The sequence below is a fragment of the Trifolium pratense genome, linkage group LG3 (assembly GCF_020283565.1).
Source record: "Trifolium pratense cultivar HEN17-A07 linkage group LG3, ARS_RC_1.1, whole genome shotgun sequence".
Lineage (NCBI taxonomy): Eukaryota > Viridiplantae > Streptophyta > Magnoliopsida > Fabales > Fabaceae > Trifolium > Trifolium pratense.
The window spans coordinates 19,450,160-19,472,551 of NC_060061.1; the positions used below are offsets into that span (position 1 = coordinate 19,450,160).

General features: G+C 33.2%; 4 protein-coding genes and 1 long non-coding RNA gene across 6 annotated transcripts; 2 read left to right on the forward strand and 3 right to left on the reverse strand.

The window, feature by feature from the left end:
- The first annotated feature begins 3,049 nt into the window (after positions 1 to 3,049).
- LOC123918615 (elongin-C) lies at positions 3,050 to 7,122 on the forward strand. The gene is made up of 3 exons (XM_045970688.1): positions 3,050 to 3,266; positions 3,430 to 3,535; positions 7,025 to 7,122. Exons 1-3 carry the CDS (start codon positions 3,155 to 3,157, stop codon positions 7,101 to 7,103), a joined length of 297 nt encoding a protein of 98 aa, XP_045826644.1. The 5' UTR covers positions 3,050 to 3,154; the 3' UTR covers positions 7,104 to 7,122.
- A 2,129-nt stretch (positions 7,123 to 9,251) lies between these two features.
- On the forward strand, positions 9,252 to 12,014 carry LOC123918616 (protein THYLAKOID ASSEMBLY 8-like, chloroplastic). Of its 2 annotated transcripts, none has more exons than XM_045970689.1 (3): positions 9,252 to 9,734; positions 10,509 to 10,899; positions 11,517 to 12,011. In XM_045970689.1, the coding sequence occupies exons 1-2, from the start codon at positions 9,360 to 9,362 to the stop codon at positions 10,896 to 10,898; spliced, it is 765 nt and encodes a 254-aa protein (XP_045826645.1). In that variant the 5' UTR covers positions 9,252 to 9,359; the 3' UTR covers position 10,899; positions 11,517 to 12,011. The 2 variants fall into 2 exon arrangements, with proteins under 2 accessions (XP_045826645.1, XP_045826647.1); XM_045970691.1 differs by having other exon boundaries at positions 9,270 to 9,734; positions 11,521 to 12,014.
- A 379-nt stretch (positions 12,015 to 12,393) lies between these two features.
- On the reverse strand, positions 12,394 to 12,960 carry LOC123914726. The gene has a single exon (XM_045965904.1). It carries the CDS (start codon positions 12,958 to 12,960, stop codon positions 12,394 to 12,396), a length of 567 nt encoding a protein of 188 aa, XP_045821860.1.
- Positions 12,961 to 14,805: 1,845 nt separating this feature from the next.
- Positions 14,806 to 15,520, reverse strand: LOC123918618. The gene is made up of 2 exons (XR_006812859.1): positions 15,236 to 15,520; positions 14,806 to 15,152 (listed from the first exon to the last, which is right to left on the reverse strand). It is a non-coding gene; the product is annotated as an uncharacterized LOC123918618 (long non-coding RNA).
- Positions 15,521 to 18,597: 3,077 nt separating this feature from the next.
- Positions 18,598 to 22,232, reverse strand: LOC123918617 (universal stress protein PHOS32-like). The gene is made up of 4 exons (XM_045970692.1): positions 21,880 to 22,232; positions 21,675 to 21,784; positions 21,417 to 21,535; positions 18,598 to 18,950 (listed from the first exon to the last, which is right to left on the reverse strand). Exons 1-4 carry the CDS (start codon positions 22,052 to 22,054, stop codon positions 18,860 to 18,862), a joined length of 495 nt encoding a protein of 164 aa, XP_045826648.1. The 5' UTR covers positions 22,055 to 22,232; the 3' UTR covers positions 18,598 to 18,859.
- Between the last annotated feature and the right edge of the window lie 160 nt (positions 22,233 to 22,392).

A 22,392-nucleotide genomic window follows, 5' to 3' on the forward strand; every position in this document is an offset into this window, starting at 1 on the left:
ATGAGGTTCGTCGAAACAAGATGTCGTTGGCTTTTGTTAAGAATGCTGGTGGTGCGCATCGAGGTCGCAAATTCGCTGTTGGGTGTACATCTTCTTTATATGAAAGTGACCCAACTGGTTTGAGAGATGTCAGTTACACATCTTCATCTAGTCTGAGTACAGGACGCTCTCGGCCAGCTCAAAGAGAGGAAACCGATGATGAGTATCTAGCGCGAATGAGGGCCACGTATCGAGAAGAATTTCGCGAAGAGTACGAAGCAACATTTGATCAGCGGGTGGACCAACGGGTTGAACTTCGTTTGCAGGAATACTTTGCGCAGCAGAGGGCGGCGGCGGGGGTTGGATCATCATCTCAGGGATCGGCACGACAAAATCAAAATGTCGGTGAACAAGAAAATCGACCGGATTTGAATAGCATGGTCAGTTTGAATCAGCTGCCGGAGTACCGAGAGGGAGATCCAGTACTGAGTATGAGCATAGAGGATATGAGTCAAATGCTTAATGATCCAATTCATTTGCAATTTTTTGATCCTGTTGGGCAAACAAGTGAAAGCAGTAGTGGTGGAAGCGGTATAAATAATCAACAAACTGCTTTCACCGAATACCATCGACAGAGATCATCAAATCCATATCAACAAGACTTCATAATCCCACATGACAACCCCAATCAACCCCAAGACAACTTCTTCCCGAATCAAGCCAACTTTGATCCTAATCAAGCCAGAAACTTCGTTCATAGGCCTGTGGCACGATCTCCGCGAGCGACACTCCCCCCATTCAGAATAATTGAGGGAGGTAGAGGTTGAGGCCAAGGAAGGCCGCGTGAGCCAACATACAGTGGCAAGGGGAAGCGACCACTAAATCAGCCGCCTGACCAACCTTGATGTGTAATTTTAATTATCTGTTGTTGATTTAATTATTTGTATAACATAACAACAATTTATTATGTTTAATTGTTTTCTTTTTATGATGGTATGTTTAATTATGCTTGCTTGTAATGACAATATTATTGTTATGTTTAATTATGCTTATGTTAAGTATTTATATATTATGCTTTTAATTAAATTTTAATATTTTTTTGTAAAAATAAAATTATATTTAATATTTTTTTGTAAAAATAAAATTATATTTAATATTTTTTAATTATTTATTATGCAGTATATTTTTTTAAAAAAATTAAATTATTAAAACTAGAATTTAAAAAAAATTAATAATTTAATTATTTAAAAATCAATATTAATATTGATTTTTAAATAATTAAATTATTAATTTTTTTTTAATTCGTTTAACATTACCGACGGCTGCAGTCCGCCAGGAATTCACCCTCGAATTCCGTTATTGGCGGCTGCAGGCCGTCACAAATGCTCATTGGATTTTGAATTTTGTATAGTCATTTATGGCGGCTCCAGGCCGTCAGTAACGTTATTGACGGTCCTGGGCCGTCAGTAACCAATACCGGCGAGTAATTTGCTGAGGGCCCTTGGCCGTCAGTAATGCATGTATTTTTGACGAAAATTGTGCATTATTGAGGGCTTTTGGCCGCCAGTAAAGACATGTTTTCTTGTAGTGGATGTAGGCCAAGTTTCAAGTTAATGGTTGTGAAAATTTGGTCATGAAAGATTGCATATAGACGAGCGTCGAGTGCAAGTCTCTTAAAATCGATTTCTTTGTAATTGGAATTGACTGAACAACCCTTAAGAAACAAATTAATTTTTTCTCCGGTTTCGAATGCATTATCTCTCTCTCTCTCTCTCTCTCTCAATCTCTTATACTATTCGTTGTGTTGTTTTTATCTATTTTTGTTAGAGGAGAGAAATGTCATATTTTACAAGCTTGTAATATATTGAAGAAGGAGGTGTGAAATATACTTTATCTATTATTGTCTTTGCACATATTTGAAACAAAATAACTACATCTCACCCTCTCTGTTGTTCGTTTAGTTATTCTATCTTTTGTTGTATTGTATACAAGGTATTGAACTATTTGGAGAGTAATTTTTTATACCAAACGACCTTAGAATAGACGGACAAAAAAAAAGTCGCGAAGTTTTATCAATATATCACAATTTAGGGGTTTAGAAATTTAAGACTTACTACTCCCTCCGGTCCTTTTTATAAGAAACACTTTGAAAAAACTACACATGCCAAGAAAACACATTGTAAATAGTTATTTTCATTTAATACTCGTATAAATTTAAACTTATTCCATATATACCCTTATTTAATTACTCTTAATTCAACTAATTTACTTATTTTTAATATTCTCTTTCATAATAAGTGAAATCAAACATTTCAAAATTGGTCAAAATTTCTTATAAAAAGGACCAATTTTTTTTTCTCCAAACTGTTCCTTATAAAAAGGATCGGAATGAATATTTGATAATTTTATCGCCAATATCTACCTGAGACCACATGACCTAAATTTTCTCAAATAAAAAAAAGGTGATATACTCGTTATATTGAGAAATGTTCAAAGCTCATAATGAAAACAAAAAGATCATCAAACAAAAAAAATCAAACTTTTGAGAAATATTCAAACACCAAACATTTAGAAGTTATTTATTGTATTATTTGTGGTTATACCAATAGGCAATTAAATTACATAAATATATTCATAAAGAAATAGTAGTTAGTTATTGACTCAACCCAATGCAGTTGTCATATTTTTTTTTTCATATCTAGACTTTTTCTTTTTTCCGGACAGAATTTCCTGACTTTTTCTGATACTACTCGGTCAATATTTTTTGTTTTTTTGGCATCATCATATAAGAATGTTCATTTTTTTTTTGCTTTCACCACCAGTTGAATTTGGTTCGGGGTCAGTTCTGACATCAAGTGGTTACAGTCTCCTCCCAATCGCAGTTACGGACCGTGATTCTCTCTGCTAAATTCAGCGGTAATCATCACAAAACCAACATGATAGCGTGTATAAGAATGTTCATTTTAGAACATGGAATGAATCCAAAAACCAACTTGACATGGAATGTTGAATTTGATTTAAAACCCATAACATAATAATGGGCCTATTCATATCCATAAAGAAACGGGTTAGTTAGTTTGTTAGTGGGACCAATCCAAAAACCCGAAACAACCGTTTCACAACGCGATTTGGAATTTCCGTGACCAGAACGTTCAACGACACGAGAAAGAAAAAGATGAAGAAGGAAGACACAGTGAAACTGATCAGTTCCGATGGATTCGAATTCATCGTCGACAAAGAAGCTGCCATGGTTTCTCAAACCATTCGTAACATGCTTACATCTCCAGGTTTTCTCTTCTTCGATCACTTTACCTTTTTTTTTTTAATTTTTTTTTATATATTTTTTCGATTAGTGCGATTAGGGTTTCAAATTAACGCTAATTCATATAGGATTAAGTTTGTTTAAGCTGAAATTTCGTTCCAAATTAAGCTGAATTTTATTTTTGATAGGGAGTTTCGCTGAAAGGCAACATGGAGAAGTAACTTTTCCTGAGATTAGTACCACTATTCTTGAGAAGATTTGTCAGTATTTTTATTGGCATCTTGAATTCGCCAGGTATTTGATCAAATTTAGGGTCTGTTTCAAGTGATTCAAATTTGTTTAACCATTTGTTTCTAGAAAGTGAATATTGATGTGTTAGTCTCTATATTAAAGAGTAAATGTGTTTTTAGCATATGGTTAATAAGTGTTTTGATTTGGGTTGTTAAGATTAATTTTTTTTAAATTTAGTTGTGATATGTAATGTGAGTGCTATGTGTAACTTCTGCTCAGATTCAATTTTGGACATGCCGTTGGTTTGCAGTTTGATTTTTATGTTGCCGTCTTTCCTTATCACATATCTAGATGACTATATCTTGCATTAGTGATGTAAGAGTTATCAGTGGGATGTAGAGTTATTGGTGAGACCCATTTAGAACTTTTTTAAGAGGTGTTGGGTTGAAGAGATCGAGTACTTAGTAGGTACTACTCCCTCCGGTCCTTATTATAAGGAACAGTTTGACAAAAACACACATACCAAGGAGACCTATTTTTTTTATTAAAAATTTTAAAATGTTATGTTTAATTCCAAAAATAACCTTGGTATTAATTGATTGTTGTCTCTTGTAATTATCAATATACTAAACCACTATTCCTAATTCCAATGTAACTCCTCCTATACACAAGGCTCCAATTTACGTGTCCCTTTGTTTACTAAAATTTGCCTCCAATTTTTTTGTATAGGAAATGTGTGTGTAATTAATGTTAAGCATTACAATATAATTCAATAAGGGTATAAAAGGAATTACTTGTTTAATAAAGCATAGATTTAAGGAGTGTTCCTTATATAAAGGACCAAAAAAAAAATCCAAACTGTTCCTTATAATAAGGACCGAAGGGAGTATTATTAAAAAATTATAAATGAGTGATGTGTATATGTGAGATCCACTTAAGTACTACAAAATGGAGGCTCCGTTGTGGATGCTCTAAGTCTATATTGTCTCATGTGCTTAATAGATCTCTAAGTTTATATCGTCTCATGTGCTTAATAGATCTTTGGTTGACATTGGTCTTGATGGGGAATTAACACAATCACAATAACAGACCAATAAACACTGAATATAAAATTCCTCAAACTTGTAAGAACCTATGAGGATCAATCAACAAATAAATGGCAGCCAACAGCCAACGAAACAAATAAAGACACAAGAGAACACCAAAATTTTAACGCGGAAAACCCTTAATGTGAGAGTAAAAAACCATGAGCCATTTGGACTAAAGAAATAGCTCCACTATAATCAAATAGGGATACAAGAGAGTCTTAATGTCATGCACAAACTAGTGCTAACAAACAACCAAACAACAAAACACAAAAACTTACAATTTTGAGAAGGTACTGTGCGGACACGATTTCTTCCAGTTCAAACCTTGTTTTGATGATCCGAACGGTGAAAGTGAAACACTATATCTCATAAACCTTGTTTCCAAAATCAGCCTGATCTAACGGTTAACGAATCTGCAATTTTTTTTTCCCTCTCTCTCAACCCTAAAATGACCCTCTCCTCTTAGGATAAGTGAGACACAAATGGGCTAACATATTTGGTCTTTTCTCCACAAAGAAAGGGCGCTTAAACCCAACAAATCTCCCCATCACAACTATGTGGAGCAAATCGCCAACCCGGCGATATCACAACAAGCTTCAAACTTCCTTCTTGGTAATGCTTTAGTCATCACACGAGAATCATTATCGTTAGTATGAAATTTAACTAACTCCAACTACTCAGCATCAAAAACATCACGTATCCAATGATAGTTCACATCAATGTGTTTGTACCTACTATGTCCAAACACATTGATGTGAACTACCATTGGATATGTTGTTTTCGATGTTGAGTAGTTGGTGCTAGTTGAAGTTCATACTGATGATACTGGTTCTGATACGATGACTAAAGCATTACCAAGAGGGAAGTTTGAAGCTTGGCGATTTCCTCCACATAGTTGTGAGGGGGAGATTTGTTGGGTTTGAGCTTCCTTCCTATGTGGAGAAAGACCCAATTATATTAGCCCATTTGTGTCTCACTTATCCTAAGTGGAGAGGGTCATTTTAGGGTTGAGATAGAAAAAGCAAAAAACAAATTAGCTTCAAAGAGAGAAGAGTGAAACCCATTCCCGTTTTTCTCATACCAACTCCAGAAAAATTGCGGATTCGTTAACCGTTGGTTCGGACTGATTTTTGGACACAAGGTTCGTGAGACATAGTGTTTCACTTTCACCGTTCAGATCTTCGGAACAAGATCTGAGCAAGGAAAATCCTGTTTGCACAGTACTAGGTGTTTTGGGATATTTTCATTCTCTTAATTGTAAGCTTTTGTTTGGTTGATCGTTAGCACTAGTTTGTGTATCACATTGAGACTCTCTTGTAACCTTATTTGATTGTAGTGAAGTTATTTCCTTGCTCTGGACGACCCGTAGTTTTTTACTCTCACGTCGAGAGTTTTCCACGTTAAATTTTTTTTGTGTTCTCGTGTGCGTTTGCTTTGTTGGTTGCCATTTATTTGTTGATTGGTCCTCATAGGCTCTTACAAGTTTGAGAAATTTTATTTTTGCTGTGTATTGGTCTGTTATTGTGATGATGTGTTAATTCTCCATCAGAGCGATGGTTCGACGAAGGTTTTGATTGGCTCCTTGTATTGTATCGAAAGTCTTCCTGAGTGTCCCGTTGAATGCGGCCAACGGTGGTGCAAGTGTATGAATTGAAAAAGAAAAAAAAAAACTTATGCTTGAGGGGGAGCATAATGAATTGAATGACTTACACTTGAGCGAGAAATTATTGTGGCAAGTGTTAGGTGAGTTAAGTCTCACATTGCTTGGAAAAATGAAGTTTGATTACTTTATAAATAAGAGGATCCATGAAGTTAATGCCTTAAAATTTTGGGTGAAGGTGTGGTGTCCAACTCACTTGTGTGTTGCTTTTAAATCCAATGTGGATGATCCCCGACTGCCCCCTCATAACCCAACAAGTCTTTAATGGTAAAGTTAACAAATGTTGGATGATTTTGATAATTATAACTGAACACCAAAGGAAGATTTAATGTAGGATGATAGAATTGCAAAGGGAGAAAGAGTTGGAAATTGATCCCTATCCAGTTGGCTCCATCCATACTTATATTTTGGCTACTCTTAATATGAGAATTGAGAATGTCTGGTTGTTAATCTCTAACACAATTGCTATTGTTTAAGTGTGAATCTAAATGTGATTGCAATTTGTGGACTATTAAACAGTTATTACCCAGCCTTGCCATTTTTAGTTGGCACTTGTCTTGATTGTTGTTTTGACCCACTTGTCTGCATTTTTAGCCTGCATCACTTGTGGCGGCATGGAAAATTTCACATCATTTTATAATATCTTCGATTGTTTTGGTGATAGTTACAAAAGTCTGTTTTTGGTGTTGGAATTGGAAGTTAACTTTTTCTTACAGATTAAGTCAAGCTCTTTAAATCCCTCAATTTAATTTTTGATGTGTTATTTAAATTTTTATGTTGACATGTTTGTGTCGTTTTTGCTAGTGGAAAGGACAGAGAGTTTCCTATTGAACCTGAATTAACTCTGGAGTTGATGATGGCTGCCAATTACCTACATACTTGAGCAGATTGACTTCCCAGAGGTTGAAAGTTCTATTCGTTATTGTTGTAGGTTTTTGTTATTATTTCTTTGATTCTGACAGTCTGTAATGTTTAACTTGCACAGAAGAAAATGTTTGCTTTGTTGGGCTATGGAAAAGTATAAGCTGCTGCTGTGTTGACCGTGTAAACTGTATACTTGCAGCAACTATAATATACATATAATCTGTGTAATCAAATGATAGTTAAATTCAACTAGAATATACATATAATCTGTTTGGCTAGTTGGTTCTGTCAGTTGGTCATACTTTGCCTAATTCAAAGTGAGAATTGCGTATGTAGCTAATAATTTGTCAAATCTTTTTAGTGATATATGTCTATCAAAATTAAACTATAAATATATCTTTTCAAATAACTCAGCTGAATATTAACACTAAATTTTCAGCCATTTCAAATCTCGTAATCGTCATCACAGATGACATTATCCGATCCCTTCAAATTCTCAAAAGAACTTTATTGTTTGTTACAACAAAATCTTTACACGCAAGTCTAGTTGATGTTAATTATTATGTTAGTTCTGTTTTCATAACTTCTTCAACCAGGTCTTTTTGAAGGATTTGGCTCTGGAAGGAGCTAGAAAATATTTGCAAAGTCTGTTGTTACCATCTATTTTACTATCAAAACATTAAATTAACGGTTATAAAATGGTCAATAGTGTCATTGTACTAGGTTGTCAGAACCGGACCGGTCATCGAACCGGCGAGCTCACCGGTTCAAGGTTCAATTGGTCGGACCGGGTTCAATCGGGGTCGAACCGTTTTTAATTAAATATATATTTTAATTAATATATAAATAAATATATATATGAATAATTGCTCAATGTTTCATAATTTCACACATTAAAAAGATAAAATATCACAAGACAAAATAAAATAAAATTTATAATTCAAACCAAATGAAAAATAGATGAAAAACAAAAGTCTTTCCTATTCCTATGATGTCGTTGTTTTGTTTCAGATTTTTTTTAAAAAAAATAAAAATTAAAATGACGTCGTTTTGCCCTATTTTATTTTATTTTTTTAAAAAAACTGCAAAACCGCTTGAACCGTCCGGCCGGTTCGCCGGTTCAACCCGGTCCGACCCCGGTTCACGCGTTTTTTTGCCGGTCAGTTTTCTATCCGTTTTTTGCTCAAAATCGAACTGTTTTCATGACCGGTTCACGGTCCGACCGGCCGGTTCGGTCCGGTTTTGATAACCTATAAAACATTTCTAAAAAACTTCAGAAAATATAGTGGTTAATTGGGCAAGATGTGTTTGTTTAGAAGGCAACTCTATATAACTAATAAACTATTATATTGGTGTAGCCACCTATGATTATAAGAGGAGTCTAATTTTTTAACTTGTGCTTAATATGTTCATTTAACAACATAGAAATGTGATCACGTAAATGAGAAAAATTATGTATTATTTTGTGTGGTTAACCTAATTAAAAGACAATTGAATGACCAGGATGTTTACTGGACACTCCGGTGAAAAATGCACTAGAGAGGATCTAGTCTCGGTTTTATCACATTTTCTACTTAGTTGTTTCTATGGTTTTATTACCAACAGTGATGAGCAACATGGTATCGTTGCAAGTCTCTTGCCGATTGATTTTAGTTTGTTAATATCTTTTTACTTTCTGAAATACCTATGTAACATATTAATATTGAGGCTTTGGTTAACATGGAACAAGTCTTTCATGGTGCACAAATTGCCAAAATTATTATAACGAATACGAATTAATATTGAATACCTATGTAATTGAATACTACTGGGTTTAGACCTTCTTTGTTATCCAAAAAAATAAAATAAAAAATAAATACTATTGAAAACGGATATGGATTTGATACTGTTGGAAAAATCTCCAATTTTACATTAATTAATTTTGGTCACTAATTTCACATCAGATGGTTTAGTTTATACACACTAAAATGATCTCAACTATCTATTGAAATCGGATAGTTTACACTGTAAGTGCGTCAACGCAATTACAATATCAAATTTGTTTCGACCGAAAATATCTTCTCCGGCTAATTGTAAAAGAAAAAAATTATAATAAATAAAGGATTAAATTATTTATTTTTTGACAAAGGGATTAAATAATTTTAAAAAATAAAAATAAAAATAGCCTAATTTGGTCACATGCTACGAAAGTGTGGTTTCATGGCGTATACAATGCAAGTGATTTCACACCTTAAACCTTAACCTTCTCCAACTATTTTTGTCTTTCAGAAGTGAAATGGCAATTCGTTGTTTCATCAGAAAATGGGAAACATGTCGTATGACATCAATTTTCCTCAAACACTTCACATCAAATACAACTATAACCAGCAACCCAATCAGAGACAACATTTCATCTGCATTGTCTTTGAGATACGTGTATGGTGGTTTTAGAGAATACCACGACGGAAGACCAAGGGGTCCTCTTTGGAGAGGAAAGAAACTCATTGGCAAAGAAGCTTTGTATGTGATTAATGGGTTGAAAAGGTTTAAAGATGATGAAGAAAAGCTTCCCAAGTTCATCAAAAGTCATGTCTTGCGGTTATTGAAGATGGATTTGATTGCTGTTCTTACCGAACTTGAGCGTCAACAGGAAGTTTCTCTTGCTCTCATGGTATTTTCTCACTCCCTTTCTTCAAATTTTTGGACTGTTTTAGTCTTATGTTGGTTGCCTGTAACCTGTTTGTTATAATGCTTCTGAGAAACTGTTTGGTAATTGTTATGATGATGATAATTTGATGTTAGTTTTGTTTTAAGATAATGTGAAAGTGTAATCATAGTCAAGATTTTAAGTTGAGGTTAAGTTGTGAATCATGATCATTGATATTGCATAGAATTGTGGGCAAATGTAGTTTATAGTGATAATGATCGCGAATGTGGAGATATAAAAAGCATTGACATCGTCAGCCCAGATTGCTACTGCGAACCTTTTTTAAACCCTGATTGTAGTTTCTATTTTTTTTGTTTAATGAAAATATTAGAGTGAACTGTCAATTTAGCCTATCAAGTATCACTCTTTTTTCTATTTAGTCCTAAGATATATGAAAATTATACTTCTTAAACTATATGAAAGCGGTTAAGTTACTTCCTTAACTATATGAAATTAGTCAAATTATCTGCTAAACCATCTCTTTAATTCCTATTGTTAACTTGATGGATTTTGTGTAGTTTAAGGACTGTTTTTGAAGTTCGTATAATTTAGCGACTAAATGGGAGAAAGATTTATTTTTTAGGGACTAATTTGATGGTTTGCTTAAAATTCTATGTTAGATTATACCCTTTTGTCTGGAAATTATAGGTTGATATTAGGTTTTGACTTTTACTAGTGGTGATTATTATAACTATGCTTGCAATGCTGACCATACGAGTGACTTAATTGTATTTTCAGGTGTTTAAGGTGTTGCAAAAGCAGGACTGGTACAAGCCTGATATATTTCTGTATAAGGACTTAATTATTGCGTTGGCAAGGGCTAAAAGAATGGATGACGTGTTGCAAATGTGGGAAAGCATGAAGAAGGAGGATCTGTTCCCTGATTCTCAGACTTATACTGAAGTCATAAGGGGCTTCTTAAGTAGTGGATCTCCTGCAGATGCGATGAACATATATGAGGACATGAAGACTTCTCCGGATCCACCAGAAGAGTTGCCGTTCAGAATTTTGTTGAAAGGGCTTCTGCCACATCCTCTTTTGAGAAATAAAGTGAAACAAGATTTCGAGGAGATCTTTCCTGATTCCAGTATTTATGATCCACCACAAGAGATATTTGGCGCACGCTGAGGTTTGAACCCATTCTATCTTTCCCTCCCTCTGTTGTCCCGTATTCAAAAGTATGCTTTTTTATAAACTTTTTTGTTTTTTCTTCACATTCATGGACACATTGGGTAAAAGGTACAATGTTGATGAACTTAATTTAGAATTTTGCAAGTTCTTTAATATATTAATTTGATATACATGCAATATTGTCAAGTTGGTACGATTAGGCTGGTATGGAGAACATATGAAAAAAAGCCAATGACAAATAATAAGTTATTGGCTTAAGATGTGATACCTGTTTCTGGCATTATAACGTAGAATGATTATACTGTCATTAAGCTCAGCAGCCACTTGTCATCCTCTTATATGTTATGTGGGTGTCATATTGGAGTCAGGAGCATAACATTTTCCTACTTCTGTTTTTAGATATTGTTGTTTTCCTCTTATCAGATATGTTAGCAAATGCAACCTTTAATTTAAGGATGAAACAAAAGGCTTCAATTCAACAATTCCATGTATAAAAGAGTTGCCCAAAAATATTGCATACTTTTAAATTTTAATCTTCCCCTGCCTAATAACTCACAAAGTCAATTGTCAAGAAAGTAATGCTTTTAAACATTTTTAATATCCTCTTTTGTATAGATAGTTGCTCCTTGGAGACATGATGCATTGTGGAAGAATCAGGAATGTGCAACAAATGTGGAACTAGTAGCTGTTTTTGTCTGCAGTCATTCAAGTTTTGAGCGCATTGCTGGTTTCTGTGCTTGCGCTTGTTGGTAGATCAAAGATTGACATTACTATTTATCATCAGAGTCCTCACTTAATGAAAAGTAATGCTTTGGTGTTGAAACTGATTGAACTTTATTCAGTGCAAAAGATCTTAATGCTCTTTTTCAGTTTCATCCATCTATCTTATCTGCAATGTACAAATTGTTATGGAAGGAAATCATCAGTATGTTTCGCCTGGTAGTATTTATGATGGATATTACATTGCACAATGAAGGTGTTGAATGATTGAGCTACTTGATATTTGTATCTACAGGGTCAATCCAAATTGATCTTGTTAGAGATCTTCTATAACAGACATGCTTATTTTTTGAATGTGAAGTAGTGTATCCATTTCAAATTCCATTCGGATCAAATTATTTGAAGCTGTCAATATATTTTTCCGTTACAAAAATGTATTGTTGAGATAGATCAAGCTGCAGTCTCTTGTTTTCGTTTCCTCACCCTTCATAATTAATATTTGACCGTTCGAGTTTTTTTGAGGTAACTTGAGAGTCACACACAGAGACCTAAATCACATTTCACATCTCATTTATTCAATAAACTTGAATGTTACCAATAAATTTAATTTCAACACCTTCCTACATAATTTGGATCCGGTCTTTTCTTTTTAAATATTTCATTTATATGATCAATTCCTTGATTATTAACAATATAAATCAATACCATCATCCCTTTTGATTCATCATACATTATTTTAACTTATATATATACATGTTTCCAATATATTAAGTTAACGAGTAAAAGCATAGAGGACAAGAATAACATAGATAAGCAACGCAGTAGGAACAAGAATAAGCAAAGGACCAATAGCAGCCAAAGTATAATGACTCCCACAAGCCAAAGTTCCCAACTTAATCTGAACCAAATCAACCAAAGCCATAACCAAAAACCCGCATCCAAAAACCGATCCAAAAGCCGAAATCAAAGTTCCCAACCTCAAAGCAACAGTATTAACTTCCACAGCAAATTCAGAATAACCCTGCACCAAGTAATTGGTAGCAGGGGCTCCATCGACGCCGCCTTTGCTGATGTTGATGACGTTTTTGATGGCCAAAGCGATGAGAGATGAGAAAAGAAAGGAGCTAAAGGAGTAGACATGGTAGGATATGAGGCTTTCTGCAACTGAGGATCCGGCAACACAGGTGGTGTTGTTGCCGACTAGAGTGCTGTCGGTGTTGGTGGATGTGATGCCGAGGAAGAGTGCTAATGTGAAGAGTGAATTCACGTTGACGATTCCGTCTAAGGCCATAATGTGAATGTTGGTTGTTGTTAGTTTCCGGCGTGATACGTCAGACATTGCTGGTGATATGGCAGTGGTAGAAGCAAACGGAGGAAGAAACATAGCAATGTAGTTTTTTTTAAAAAAAATCCAGCGTTTGTATATCATAGTTATTGCTTATGTCCTTCAAAAATAATTAAAAGAGCTATTGCTTGCAAGCAACATTTATTTATGAGTGTGCGTCGTGTATAAGCTTGGAACCCAGTTGCTTCCTTCTTAATATATTTTTGTTTGCTTAAAAAAAACTAGAATTTTATATTTCCATTAGTTCAAAAATCTCACATATCCTCGGTAATAAGTTAAAATAAGCACATATATCTCTCAGAAGAATTTCATGTTTTCACCTAAGAACTAGGGCAAGTTTAGTTCCATAGCCGATCCAAAGAACCGAAGTTTGTGAAATATTTTGTATAGTCATTTGTGTGTCAAAAAAAATTTCATTATGACAATCATATCATATCATATCATCATATTCATATCATATCATATCATATCATATCATATCATATCATATCATATTATACTAAAAGATGGTGGACTTGCTAGTGCAAAATGGAAACCCTAATTAAACCCTAATTGAATTGGCCAATTGGTGATCAACAACTTTGCATAATGTCCAATCATGTTTTGCCAATTTCATCCACTTATATGTTGCCAATTTCTACCCAATTATATCTTGCCACTACTTGCTTCACAAAGTCAACTATCACATGCAACCTTCCTTCCTATTACTTGCTTTATGTGACATGTGTATAGAAGTGAAAAAACAAGTGGCATCATGCATGTATGCCAATGAACAAGTGTTTTCCATAGATGAATCCATCAACCCTATATAAACCAACTCCTCCTAAAACTTCAAACCCACCATTTTCACTTTATCTCCTTCAACCCACACACTCCCTCTTCTTTTTACATTGAATTCTAATTTTTCTCTCATCTTTATTCATCCTCTTTCTTTCTCTTATCTCTCTCACACCTCTCCATCTTTCCACCTCACTCACATTCTAATCTCACTCTCACTCTTACCCATACACATCACACACATCAATTTCTCCCCTCTTTCCTAGCCTACATAACACTAACAATATAATTATGGTTATTATTGACACTCATACATAGATTCTTCTATATCTATTTCTAAATACCTAAAACAAGCAACTAACATGATAATTTCAAAAGAAATGATTAGACTTTGCATCTACTATGTCAAGAATGAGTATATCAACTCTAAGGACTATGATTATTATTGACACTCATACCTAGATTCTTCTATATCTATAAATTCCTAAAACAAGCAACTAACATGAGAATTATTAGACTTTGCTTCAACTATGTAGAGAATTAAGAGTATATCAACATTAAGGACTATAATAGAAGTGTAACAACAAATACATCCCAAAAAAAGTAAGAATATTGATTAACTCATAGACCTCCACATAAAAATTAAAACTTACACCTAAATCTTCTATGAACTTCAAGCAAAATGTGACTCATCAATTTCTCTAAGCCATACATGTTTTTTTTTTTTTTTTTTTTTGAAGGGGAAAAAAAACCTTTATTAATCAAAAACTGAAACAGGAGTAATATTGCCTTTATCTTTTTGGATAAAGGGCAGAATACATGGTGGGATGTTATCAATCCATTCCTTGTTGGGTTCTGATTCGGCCCAAATTGCAATTTCATGAGCAGTCCGATTCTTCACCCTTGGTACCCATTCTATCGACGAATTAGGGTTGTTTTGAAGGAAGGTTTTGCAGCGCCGAGTGATACATCCCCAGCTCCTGCGAATCACACTCTTTTCTTTAACAGCGTTCACAACAATTGACTAAGCCATACATGTTTGGTTATAATGAAATTTGGATATATGTAATATTGGATGCAGAAATTGAAAATTATACTATATTTTGAGTTACAATATATGGAAAGCAAACATAGAGAATAGAACAGAGAAAAACAACCACAGATTCATTCATTCATCACCATCACTATTTTTTTTTGTTCTTCTCAACACAAATTGATCAGATTAAAAACAATAAAAATTGTAAATCTGGAGGTTTTTTACATTAAACAAATTCATTCACTTGATCTATAAATTGAGACCCAATCAGAGCAAAAGAGAGATTTTGTTTTACACACAGAGAAGAAAAATTACACAAAAAAAAACTAATTTAACAGTGCACCTTGCCTCTGCCTCCACCAACATCCTTAACCTGAAATCCAAAAAAGAAAAAGAATCAGAAGAGGGATAGATCTAAAAAGCACAAAAAATTAAAAGAGAAAGGAAGATAATTACCTTTTATTAACACTGTTCATTGTTGTTTTTTGCACCTTTAACGTTGATTCGTGTTTAAATCACGAAAAATAAGGTTTCTAGGTAAATTTTGGGATTTTTTTGGGTGGTTATGATTCCGGCGCGGTGGTTCGGCGGAGGGTGGCGGTGGTTCCGGCGGAGGGTGGCGGTGGTTTGCCGGAATCTGAGAATCACGGCGGCCAGTCGCCGGAAAATGAAGAACATGAAGAACTCCGGTTGGAGTTCATCCTTGAGAGAGAGAGAAGAGAGCAAGAGAGAAGAGAAGAGAGAGAAAAAAAATTCCATTTTATCATGAAGAGTTGGGTATACCAGTGGAGATCCAGTGCGCGCTCATGCACCGTAACATCACCATCATCGCCCCTGGTCTTCCATCAAACGACCCAAATCTTTCTCCCTTTGATCAAATCAGGAACGTCTGATTGATCAGATGGTCCTGATCAAATCCCCTGTGTTTTTATTTGTGGGAGCAGATGGGCCCTGTTGGATTGGACTTTCTGTTGTTACCTGCTACCGGCACCCTCTTATTCCAGTTTGCACCCCCTTTCCGTTTTAATTTAATTAGTTAAATTAAGTCATTTAATTTGTTTATTTTGTTTATATATTTTTATTCAAAACCCAAAATGCCAAAAAAACATAAAAAAAATACAAAAATATCAATTTTGTTTTCTTTTTTTTACATCAATTTGTATCAAATAATTTTATTTTCATTATGCTCTATGATTTGAACCCTTTTGAAATATAAGATTTGAACCCTTTAAGTAGCGCACATAAATTATAACTCTCTCTATGATTAGTGCCTAAGAATTATGAATCTCTCTATCAATGCTTGAAGGTCGAAGTATCACGCAAAAATTCTAAACCTTCTTATAAGTGGCGCGTAAAATTTATAAACTTCTCTATCAATATTTTGATGTTGACCTAGCGCGAAAAAATTAATTTTAAAAAAAACTCTCTATAAGTAGCACACATAAATTATATCCTCTCTATGAGTATCGCGTAAAAATATTATGAATCTCTCTATCAATATTTGGAGGTTAAAGTATACACAAAAATTATAACTCTCTCTATACGTACTTAGATGTTGATAATTTTTACTTAGAGATTTTAACTGTATAAGTGGCGCGCACAAATTATAAACCTCGCTATCGATATTTAGAGGTTGACTTGGCGCGCAAAAATTAAAAAAACTCTATAAGTGGCACACACAAATTATATACCTCTCTATCGATATTTAGAGGTTGACTTGGCGCGCAAAAATTTAAAAAACTCTACAAGTGGCGCGCAGAGATTATAAACCTCTTTATGAGTGGCGCGAAAAAAAAAATTATAAAGTTCTTTATAAGTAGCACGTAAAAATTACGAATCTCTCTATCAATGCTCGGAGGTCTAAGTATCACGCAAAAATTATAAACCTTCTTATAAGTGGCGCGTAAACATTATAAACTTCTCTATCAATTTTTTGATGTTGACCTAGCGCGGAAAAAAAAACTCTCTATAAGTAGCACACATAAATTATATCCTCTCTATGAGTAGCGTGTATAAATTATAAATTTCTCTATCAATATTTGGAGGTTGAAGTATACACAAAAATTATAACCCTCTCTATACGTACTTAGAGGTTGATAATTGTTACATAAAAAATTGTAAACCTCTTTATAAGTAGCGCGTAAATTTTGAATCTCTCTATTAATACTCGAAGGTCGAAGTATCGTGAAAAAATTATAAACATTTCTATAAGTAGAGGTTGAAGTATAAACATTTCTATTAAATTTTATACATGTCACGGGTCTTTGAAGGCTCAACTACAAAATTTGATGTGACTGAGCCATCCAACAATATGGTGGTTCACTTTTGTATTGTACTTATTATGATTTGGTATTTAAGTTTGTTTGCTCTTTTAGATGTAACCTTTCTATAAGTAGAGGTTGAAGTATAAACATTTCTATTAAATTTTATACATGTCACGAGTCTATCAAGGCTCAACTAGACAATTTGATGTGACTAGGGATGTAACAATTATGCAATGTACTTCTTGATCCTATTATCAATGATTATATGAATGATTTTAAATTTCATCATCTTAACGTACTACTCATGAAAAAATTTGACCAACTTAGTTTATATTATTTGAAATGCACATCTAAACATTAGAAAATTAAATCAAGTGTGCTCTTAGGCAAAAATGTAATTTTATACATATCATGGGTCTTGAAAGCTCCACTATAAAATTTGATGTGATTTTTCACTTGAAATTGTAAACGTCGAACAATATTATAACACATACACCAATATTATATCATATCGTTTCAGAATTAATGAAATTGTAAGCGAGGCCATCAAAGAGAAAGACTAGGAGGCACGGTGTTGCATTAATCGAAAAATGGTTAACGTTTTCGGATATGGGGCATATTGTAGCCACTATTTTAGGTAAAGTTGTCGTGAAATTGACGAAACAAGGAGCATCTGAGACATTTTTCTCATTGCGTGGCATCCCATCATCAATCCTTCTTCACTAATTATTTGTCTTGGAGCTATCCCCGGTCATTATATCTATGTCAAGTTGAAAGATGATTGTCCGATACCTCCGACGTGCATTCAGTGGAAGAGTCATTATTCTGCGGAAGCTATTGTTTGGGAGTCATTTTTTGTTGCTCGACAGGCTAAATTTGATAAACTTATGAAAGGAAAGATAGTCGACAACAAAAAGAATGTCCGGGTTGGTTCTAACTCGAATGATCCAATTGAACTTTGATTTGTTTGGTAATGATATTACAATTAAATTACCTAATTCCCATATGTTTATGAATAATTTCCTTTGCTAATAATATCCATGATTGATATATATAATGATACTCCCCCCGAATGATTTCCGTATGCTTATGACTAATTTCACTAGCACGTTGCATCCATGATTGATATACACATGATGCTCCGCCGAACCCGTGCAACGCACGGGCAGCCATCTAGTTTCTTTAAAAGAAAAAGTTCTAGAACATCAAAAAATCGCACATTGTTTGGAAATCAACTAATAGTAATTTAAACACTCACATTCTCTAGTTCAATAACTCACTTTTTACTTAAAGACAAAATCTATGAGAGCCGACGCAAAATAAAAAACGAACAATACTTCAGAAAAGTGGTGACCCCAACTCACTCATCTCTAATAGTAATTGGTATGAAACAATTGCTTCTGTTAATAGCTGGTTTTAGATGACTAAGAATAATACATTGAACATACTTTAAGAAATATGCATTTACATTATTGTTTAAATTGATTGAAAAGTTTAGGGATGAAAACCTAGTTAAAGAAAGCCAACCTCCTGAAGATTAACACAAACAAGACATAGTAAGAAGAATCAAATATGAAACATTTCAATCATGTTGTACACCCAGTTTGAAACAGATCCAACACAAAGCTTAATTATAAACACACTTTTGGCTATAGCTTAAGCACTTATACAAAGCTAAAAATAGAGTCTTGAAAAAGAAAAAACTAAATTGAAGAATACTTAATGATCAAGTTTCAAGTAGACCATAAATAAGTACATGTGAGAACAAAGGGAACATCCATTTTAAAAGATGAACCAAATTTCATGCAGTAGCATATCAGATGGTAGAAGGGACATCTTCTTTCACAATTGTTACAGGGCAACTTGCATTTGAAGTTACGAAAGTAGATACACTCCCCAACAATACCCTACAAATCAATCAAGAAATAAACATCATTAAGAAATTAACATTATGGATTAGTTCAATTTGTTAATAATTATTCTTTTTTATTACTTTGGGAGAAACCTTGAGGGACTAAGAATAAACCTTACGTATGTTTAAAGAAAAAACCATCAAATCCTAAAGTATCACTCTTTCATCAATTTGGCTATTAAGTTGATGTAAATATAGTAGTCTCTAGGGTCCGTTTGGTGCGCAGGATAGCATAGTAACAGGATAGGATATAACACAGGATAAGGATATGATAGGATAACAGCAGGATAACAGTTATACTCAGTTATCATATCCTGTGTTTGGTGCACACAGGATAACAAACATGATAACTATTATATTTTGTTTTTAATACATACTTGCTCATAATAATATGATAAGATATATAACATATTAAATTGACAAAATTACTATTGTAAAACAATTGTTATTTTTTTAAAATTATTTTTTAATACTTTAAATTTTATAAATAAAAAATATAAATAAGTAATCAAATAACTTTATATAATTTAAAATAAAAATCATGAGAAAATAATCAAGTTTAATTTTTTATGAATCATGATCAAATAAATAACTCAATAATATATACATGTTAGATAAGCCAAATAAATATATGATATATCTCATACGTAAATAATAAAACTACTATTGCAAAATAATTATATTTAATTTTTTATGAAATTTAAATTAATATCCCTATTTGTCAATTTTTTTAATAATCATTTTACTTTAAAATATTGTAATTTTAGTAAAATTTTGATTTTTTAGAATATATAAATTACAAAATTACCCATATGAGAAAATCACATATATATTTAAAAATTAATTATTTTATTATTTATATTTTATTAATTTTATTTTATGTATTTTAAAATATATTTTATAAAATAAATCAGTAATTTTTTTTTTCTTATCTTATCCTGCCGGTAACCCAGCTCAAATTCAGGATAAGAATTATAACTAGAGAGATAGGATAGAATAAGCTTCAGGATTAACTTATCATATCCTGTTGTATCACCAAACACTGGATTGCGGCAGGATATGATACAGTTATCCTATCCTGTCTCTTATCCTGTGCACCAAACGGGCCCCTAAATATATAAAATCAGTCAATTCAGTATCAATCAACTATTTAGAAGTTAAGGACGAAATTGACATATTTTCATATACTTTAAGAATTACTTATAATTTTTGTATACTTTAAAGACTAAATTGGAGAGATAGTGATACTTTATGTACTAAATTGATGGGTTTTTTGTTGTTTAAACTATTAGAAATGTTATTTTGATAACTTTTTAGTTTTCCAACACCGTATATTTATACGGTGTATATAAGATTTCGTTTTTTAATTACTTTTTTTTTCTATCTTTAAGTCACCCCACATAGGATAGCTAAAGGATCTCATTTGTTCAAATTTCAATCTCTGACCAATACATATGAAAAAATATATAAAGGAGATCAACTTCTTATGGATCCATTTGGGAGGGGAATTTTGGAGGGCTAGGTGTTAGCGGCCAACACTCAGTGGGATTTAGTCCCACATCGGATAGATAGGACTCTTGAGAAGAGTTTATAAAGAGGAGGCAATCCTCACCTTACAAGCCGATTTTGTAAGGATGAGTTAGGCCTCGATTTTTGTGACACTAGGTCTATAATTCAATATATATTTTAGATTTAAAAAAACATTGAACGAATATATGATCATATAACAATTCAATCACACTTCATTCATTTTTAGAATATTTTATAGTTTGGGTAATTTAGAAAAGAAAATTTTTCCTCCCTTCCCATCCCCTAAAAAATTCTCCTCTCAAACCCTTTAGACTATTTTTGGGAGGTTGGAGGGGTGGAAATGATAGGATTTTGGGGTAGATGAATGGAGGAAAAATTAGAGAAATCTTTAATAATACTTTTACAACGAATGATAAATGAATGTTTACGATTAATATTGAACATATTATAACAACAAAGATTGAATTTGAAGAATTTATCAAAACCCTCCAAAATCCGCCTCCAATGCAATTTTGTATATTATGATAAAAAATAAACCCTCCCCTCACAAAGCTCCCCATTATTTCCACTTCATCCTTCCTTTTTTTTTTTTTTTTTATCATTTTCAAAGTCCTCTCCTCTTAAACTCGCAAACATACCCTAAATGGATCCCAGTTACAATCTCTACGATTACATGCAAATACACTTTGATTTGCTAAAAATTAGGTAGTTAAAGGATCATGTTTTAGAATTTTCTTCTTTTTTCCTTTTTTTTAGTTTTAACCATCTGGTTCTCAAGAGAAGGGCCCTCATAACCTATAGTTCGGCTGAGATCTGGCAAAAAATTGTTCCCACTAAAAATCAAACTCGATTCTCCCGAACGATTCGTCGTAGTATAAAAATAACCAAAGAAAAAATAACACAAAGGAAAACCAAGCAAAGTAGTACCTACCTTTTTATGGCACCCAAACCTCTACTACCCAAAACCAAAGCATCAAGCTTCAAATCCCCAACAGCATCAACAATTTTCTCTCTTGCATCCCCCCAATATATCTTCCCCACCACAGGCACCTAAATTCAAGGCAAATAAGTCAACCTCAACAAACATCATCATAAAAAATAAAAATAACATTAACTTGATCCCAAAAAACAAAATAACATTAACCAAATCAAATCAAATTCAAACATTAAAAAAAAAAAAAAACCAAACCTGTTTCTGTTTAGAAACTGTGTCAAGTATGTCCAAAACCTCAACATCAGGTTCCACCTCATACTGGTGCTGCACGTTCTTCTCACGAAACTCCGAAATCGGAATCAAAGCTTCACCAACATAAACATAATCACTTAATCAGAATTATAAGATCCTTTTTATTAATAAAAATGAAAACTATATTAAGAAGATGCTAATTACTTACGAGAACCAGTGGTTGCCCATAGAAGATTACGAGATTCAGTGGCTTTGGAATGATTGACATGAACAATATAAAGAGTATCACCGTGGCGGAGAAGATTATCAATAGCCCATTTGAGAGCGATCTTGCTTCCATTGGAAAAATCTAAAGCTACCCCAATTTTCCTATCACTCGCCATTTTTTGGATGAAAAGAACAAGTTCTGAACTTTGATGATAAACTGATCTATATTCGCAATTCACCTATGAGCTTTCAGCTTTTCTGGAAACTGTTTGTTTTATCTTTTGTAGTGGCCTAGTGGGTAGTGGGTACAATGATCGGAACCCGTCAATTATTCTTCTCGTCCAAAATCAAGTTTATTTAGTCAAAAAAATGTTTATTAGTAATAATAAATTCAAAGTTTACTTTTTTTTAGATAATGTTTAAATGATTTATCCACAAAATTTAGCTCAATATATAAAAATATCAAAATTGCATTATATATGGAGTGGTCGGATTTTGAACTCTGTTCATCTCA

Coding starts and splice junctions, on each gene's coding strand:
- LOC123918615 (XM_045970688.1), top strand. CDS start 3,155: ATGAAGAAGGAAGACACAGTGAAACTGATCAGTTCCGATGGATTCGAA. Junction 3,267..3,429: donor TAACATGCTTACATCTCCAG/GTTTTCTCTTCT, acceptor TATTTTTGATAG/GGAGTTTCGCTGAAAGGCAA. Junction 3,536..7,024: donor TGGCATCTTGAATTCGCCAG/GTATTTGATCAA, acceptor CGTTTTTGCTAG/TGGAAAGGACAGAGAGTTTC.
- LOC123918616 (XM_045970689.1), top strand. CDS start 9,360: ATGGCAATTCGTTGTTTCATCAGAAAATGGGAAACATGTCGTATGACA. Junction 9,735..10,508: donor AAGTTTCTCTTGCTCTCATG/GTATTTTCTCAC, acceptor TTGTATTTTCAG/GTGTTTAAGGTGTTGCAAAA.
- LOC123914726 (XM_045965904.1), bottom strand. CDS start 12,960: ATGTCTGACGTATCACGCCGGAAACTAACAACAACCAACATTCACATT.
- LOC123918617 (XM_045970692.1), bottom strand. CDS start 22,054: ATGGCGAGTGATAGGAAAATTGGGGTAGCTTTAGATTTTTCCAATGGA. Junction 21,536..21,674: donor CAGTTTCTAAACAGAAACAG/GTTTGGTTTTTT, acceptor CCTTGAATTTAG/GTGCCTGTGGTGGGGAAGAT. Junction 18,951..21,416: donor GGTTTGGGTGCCATAAAAAG/GTAGGTACTACT, acceptor ATTGATTTGTAG/GGTATTGTTGGGGAGTGTAT.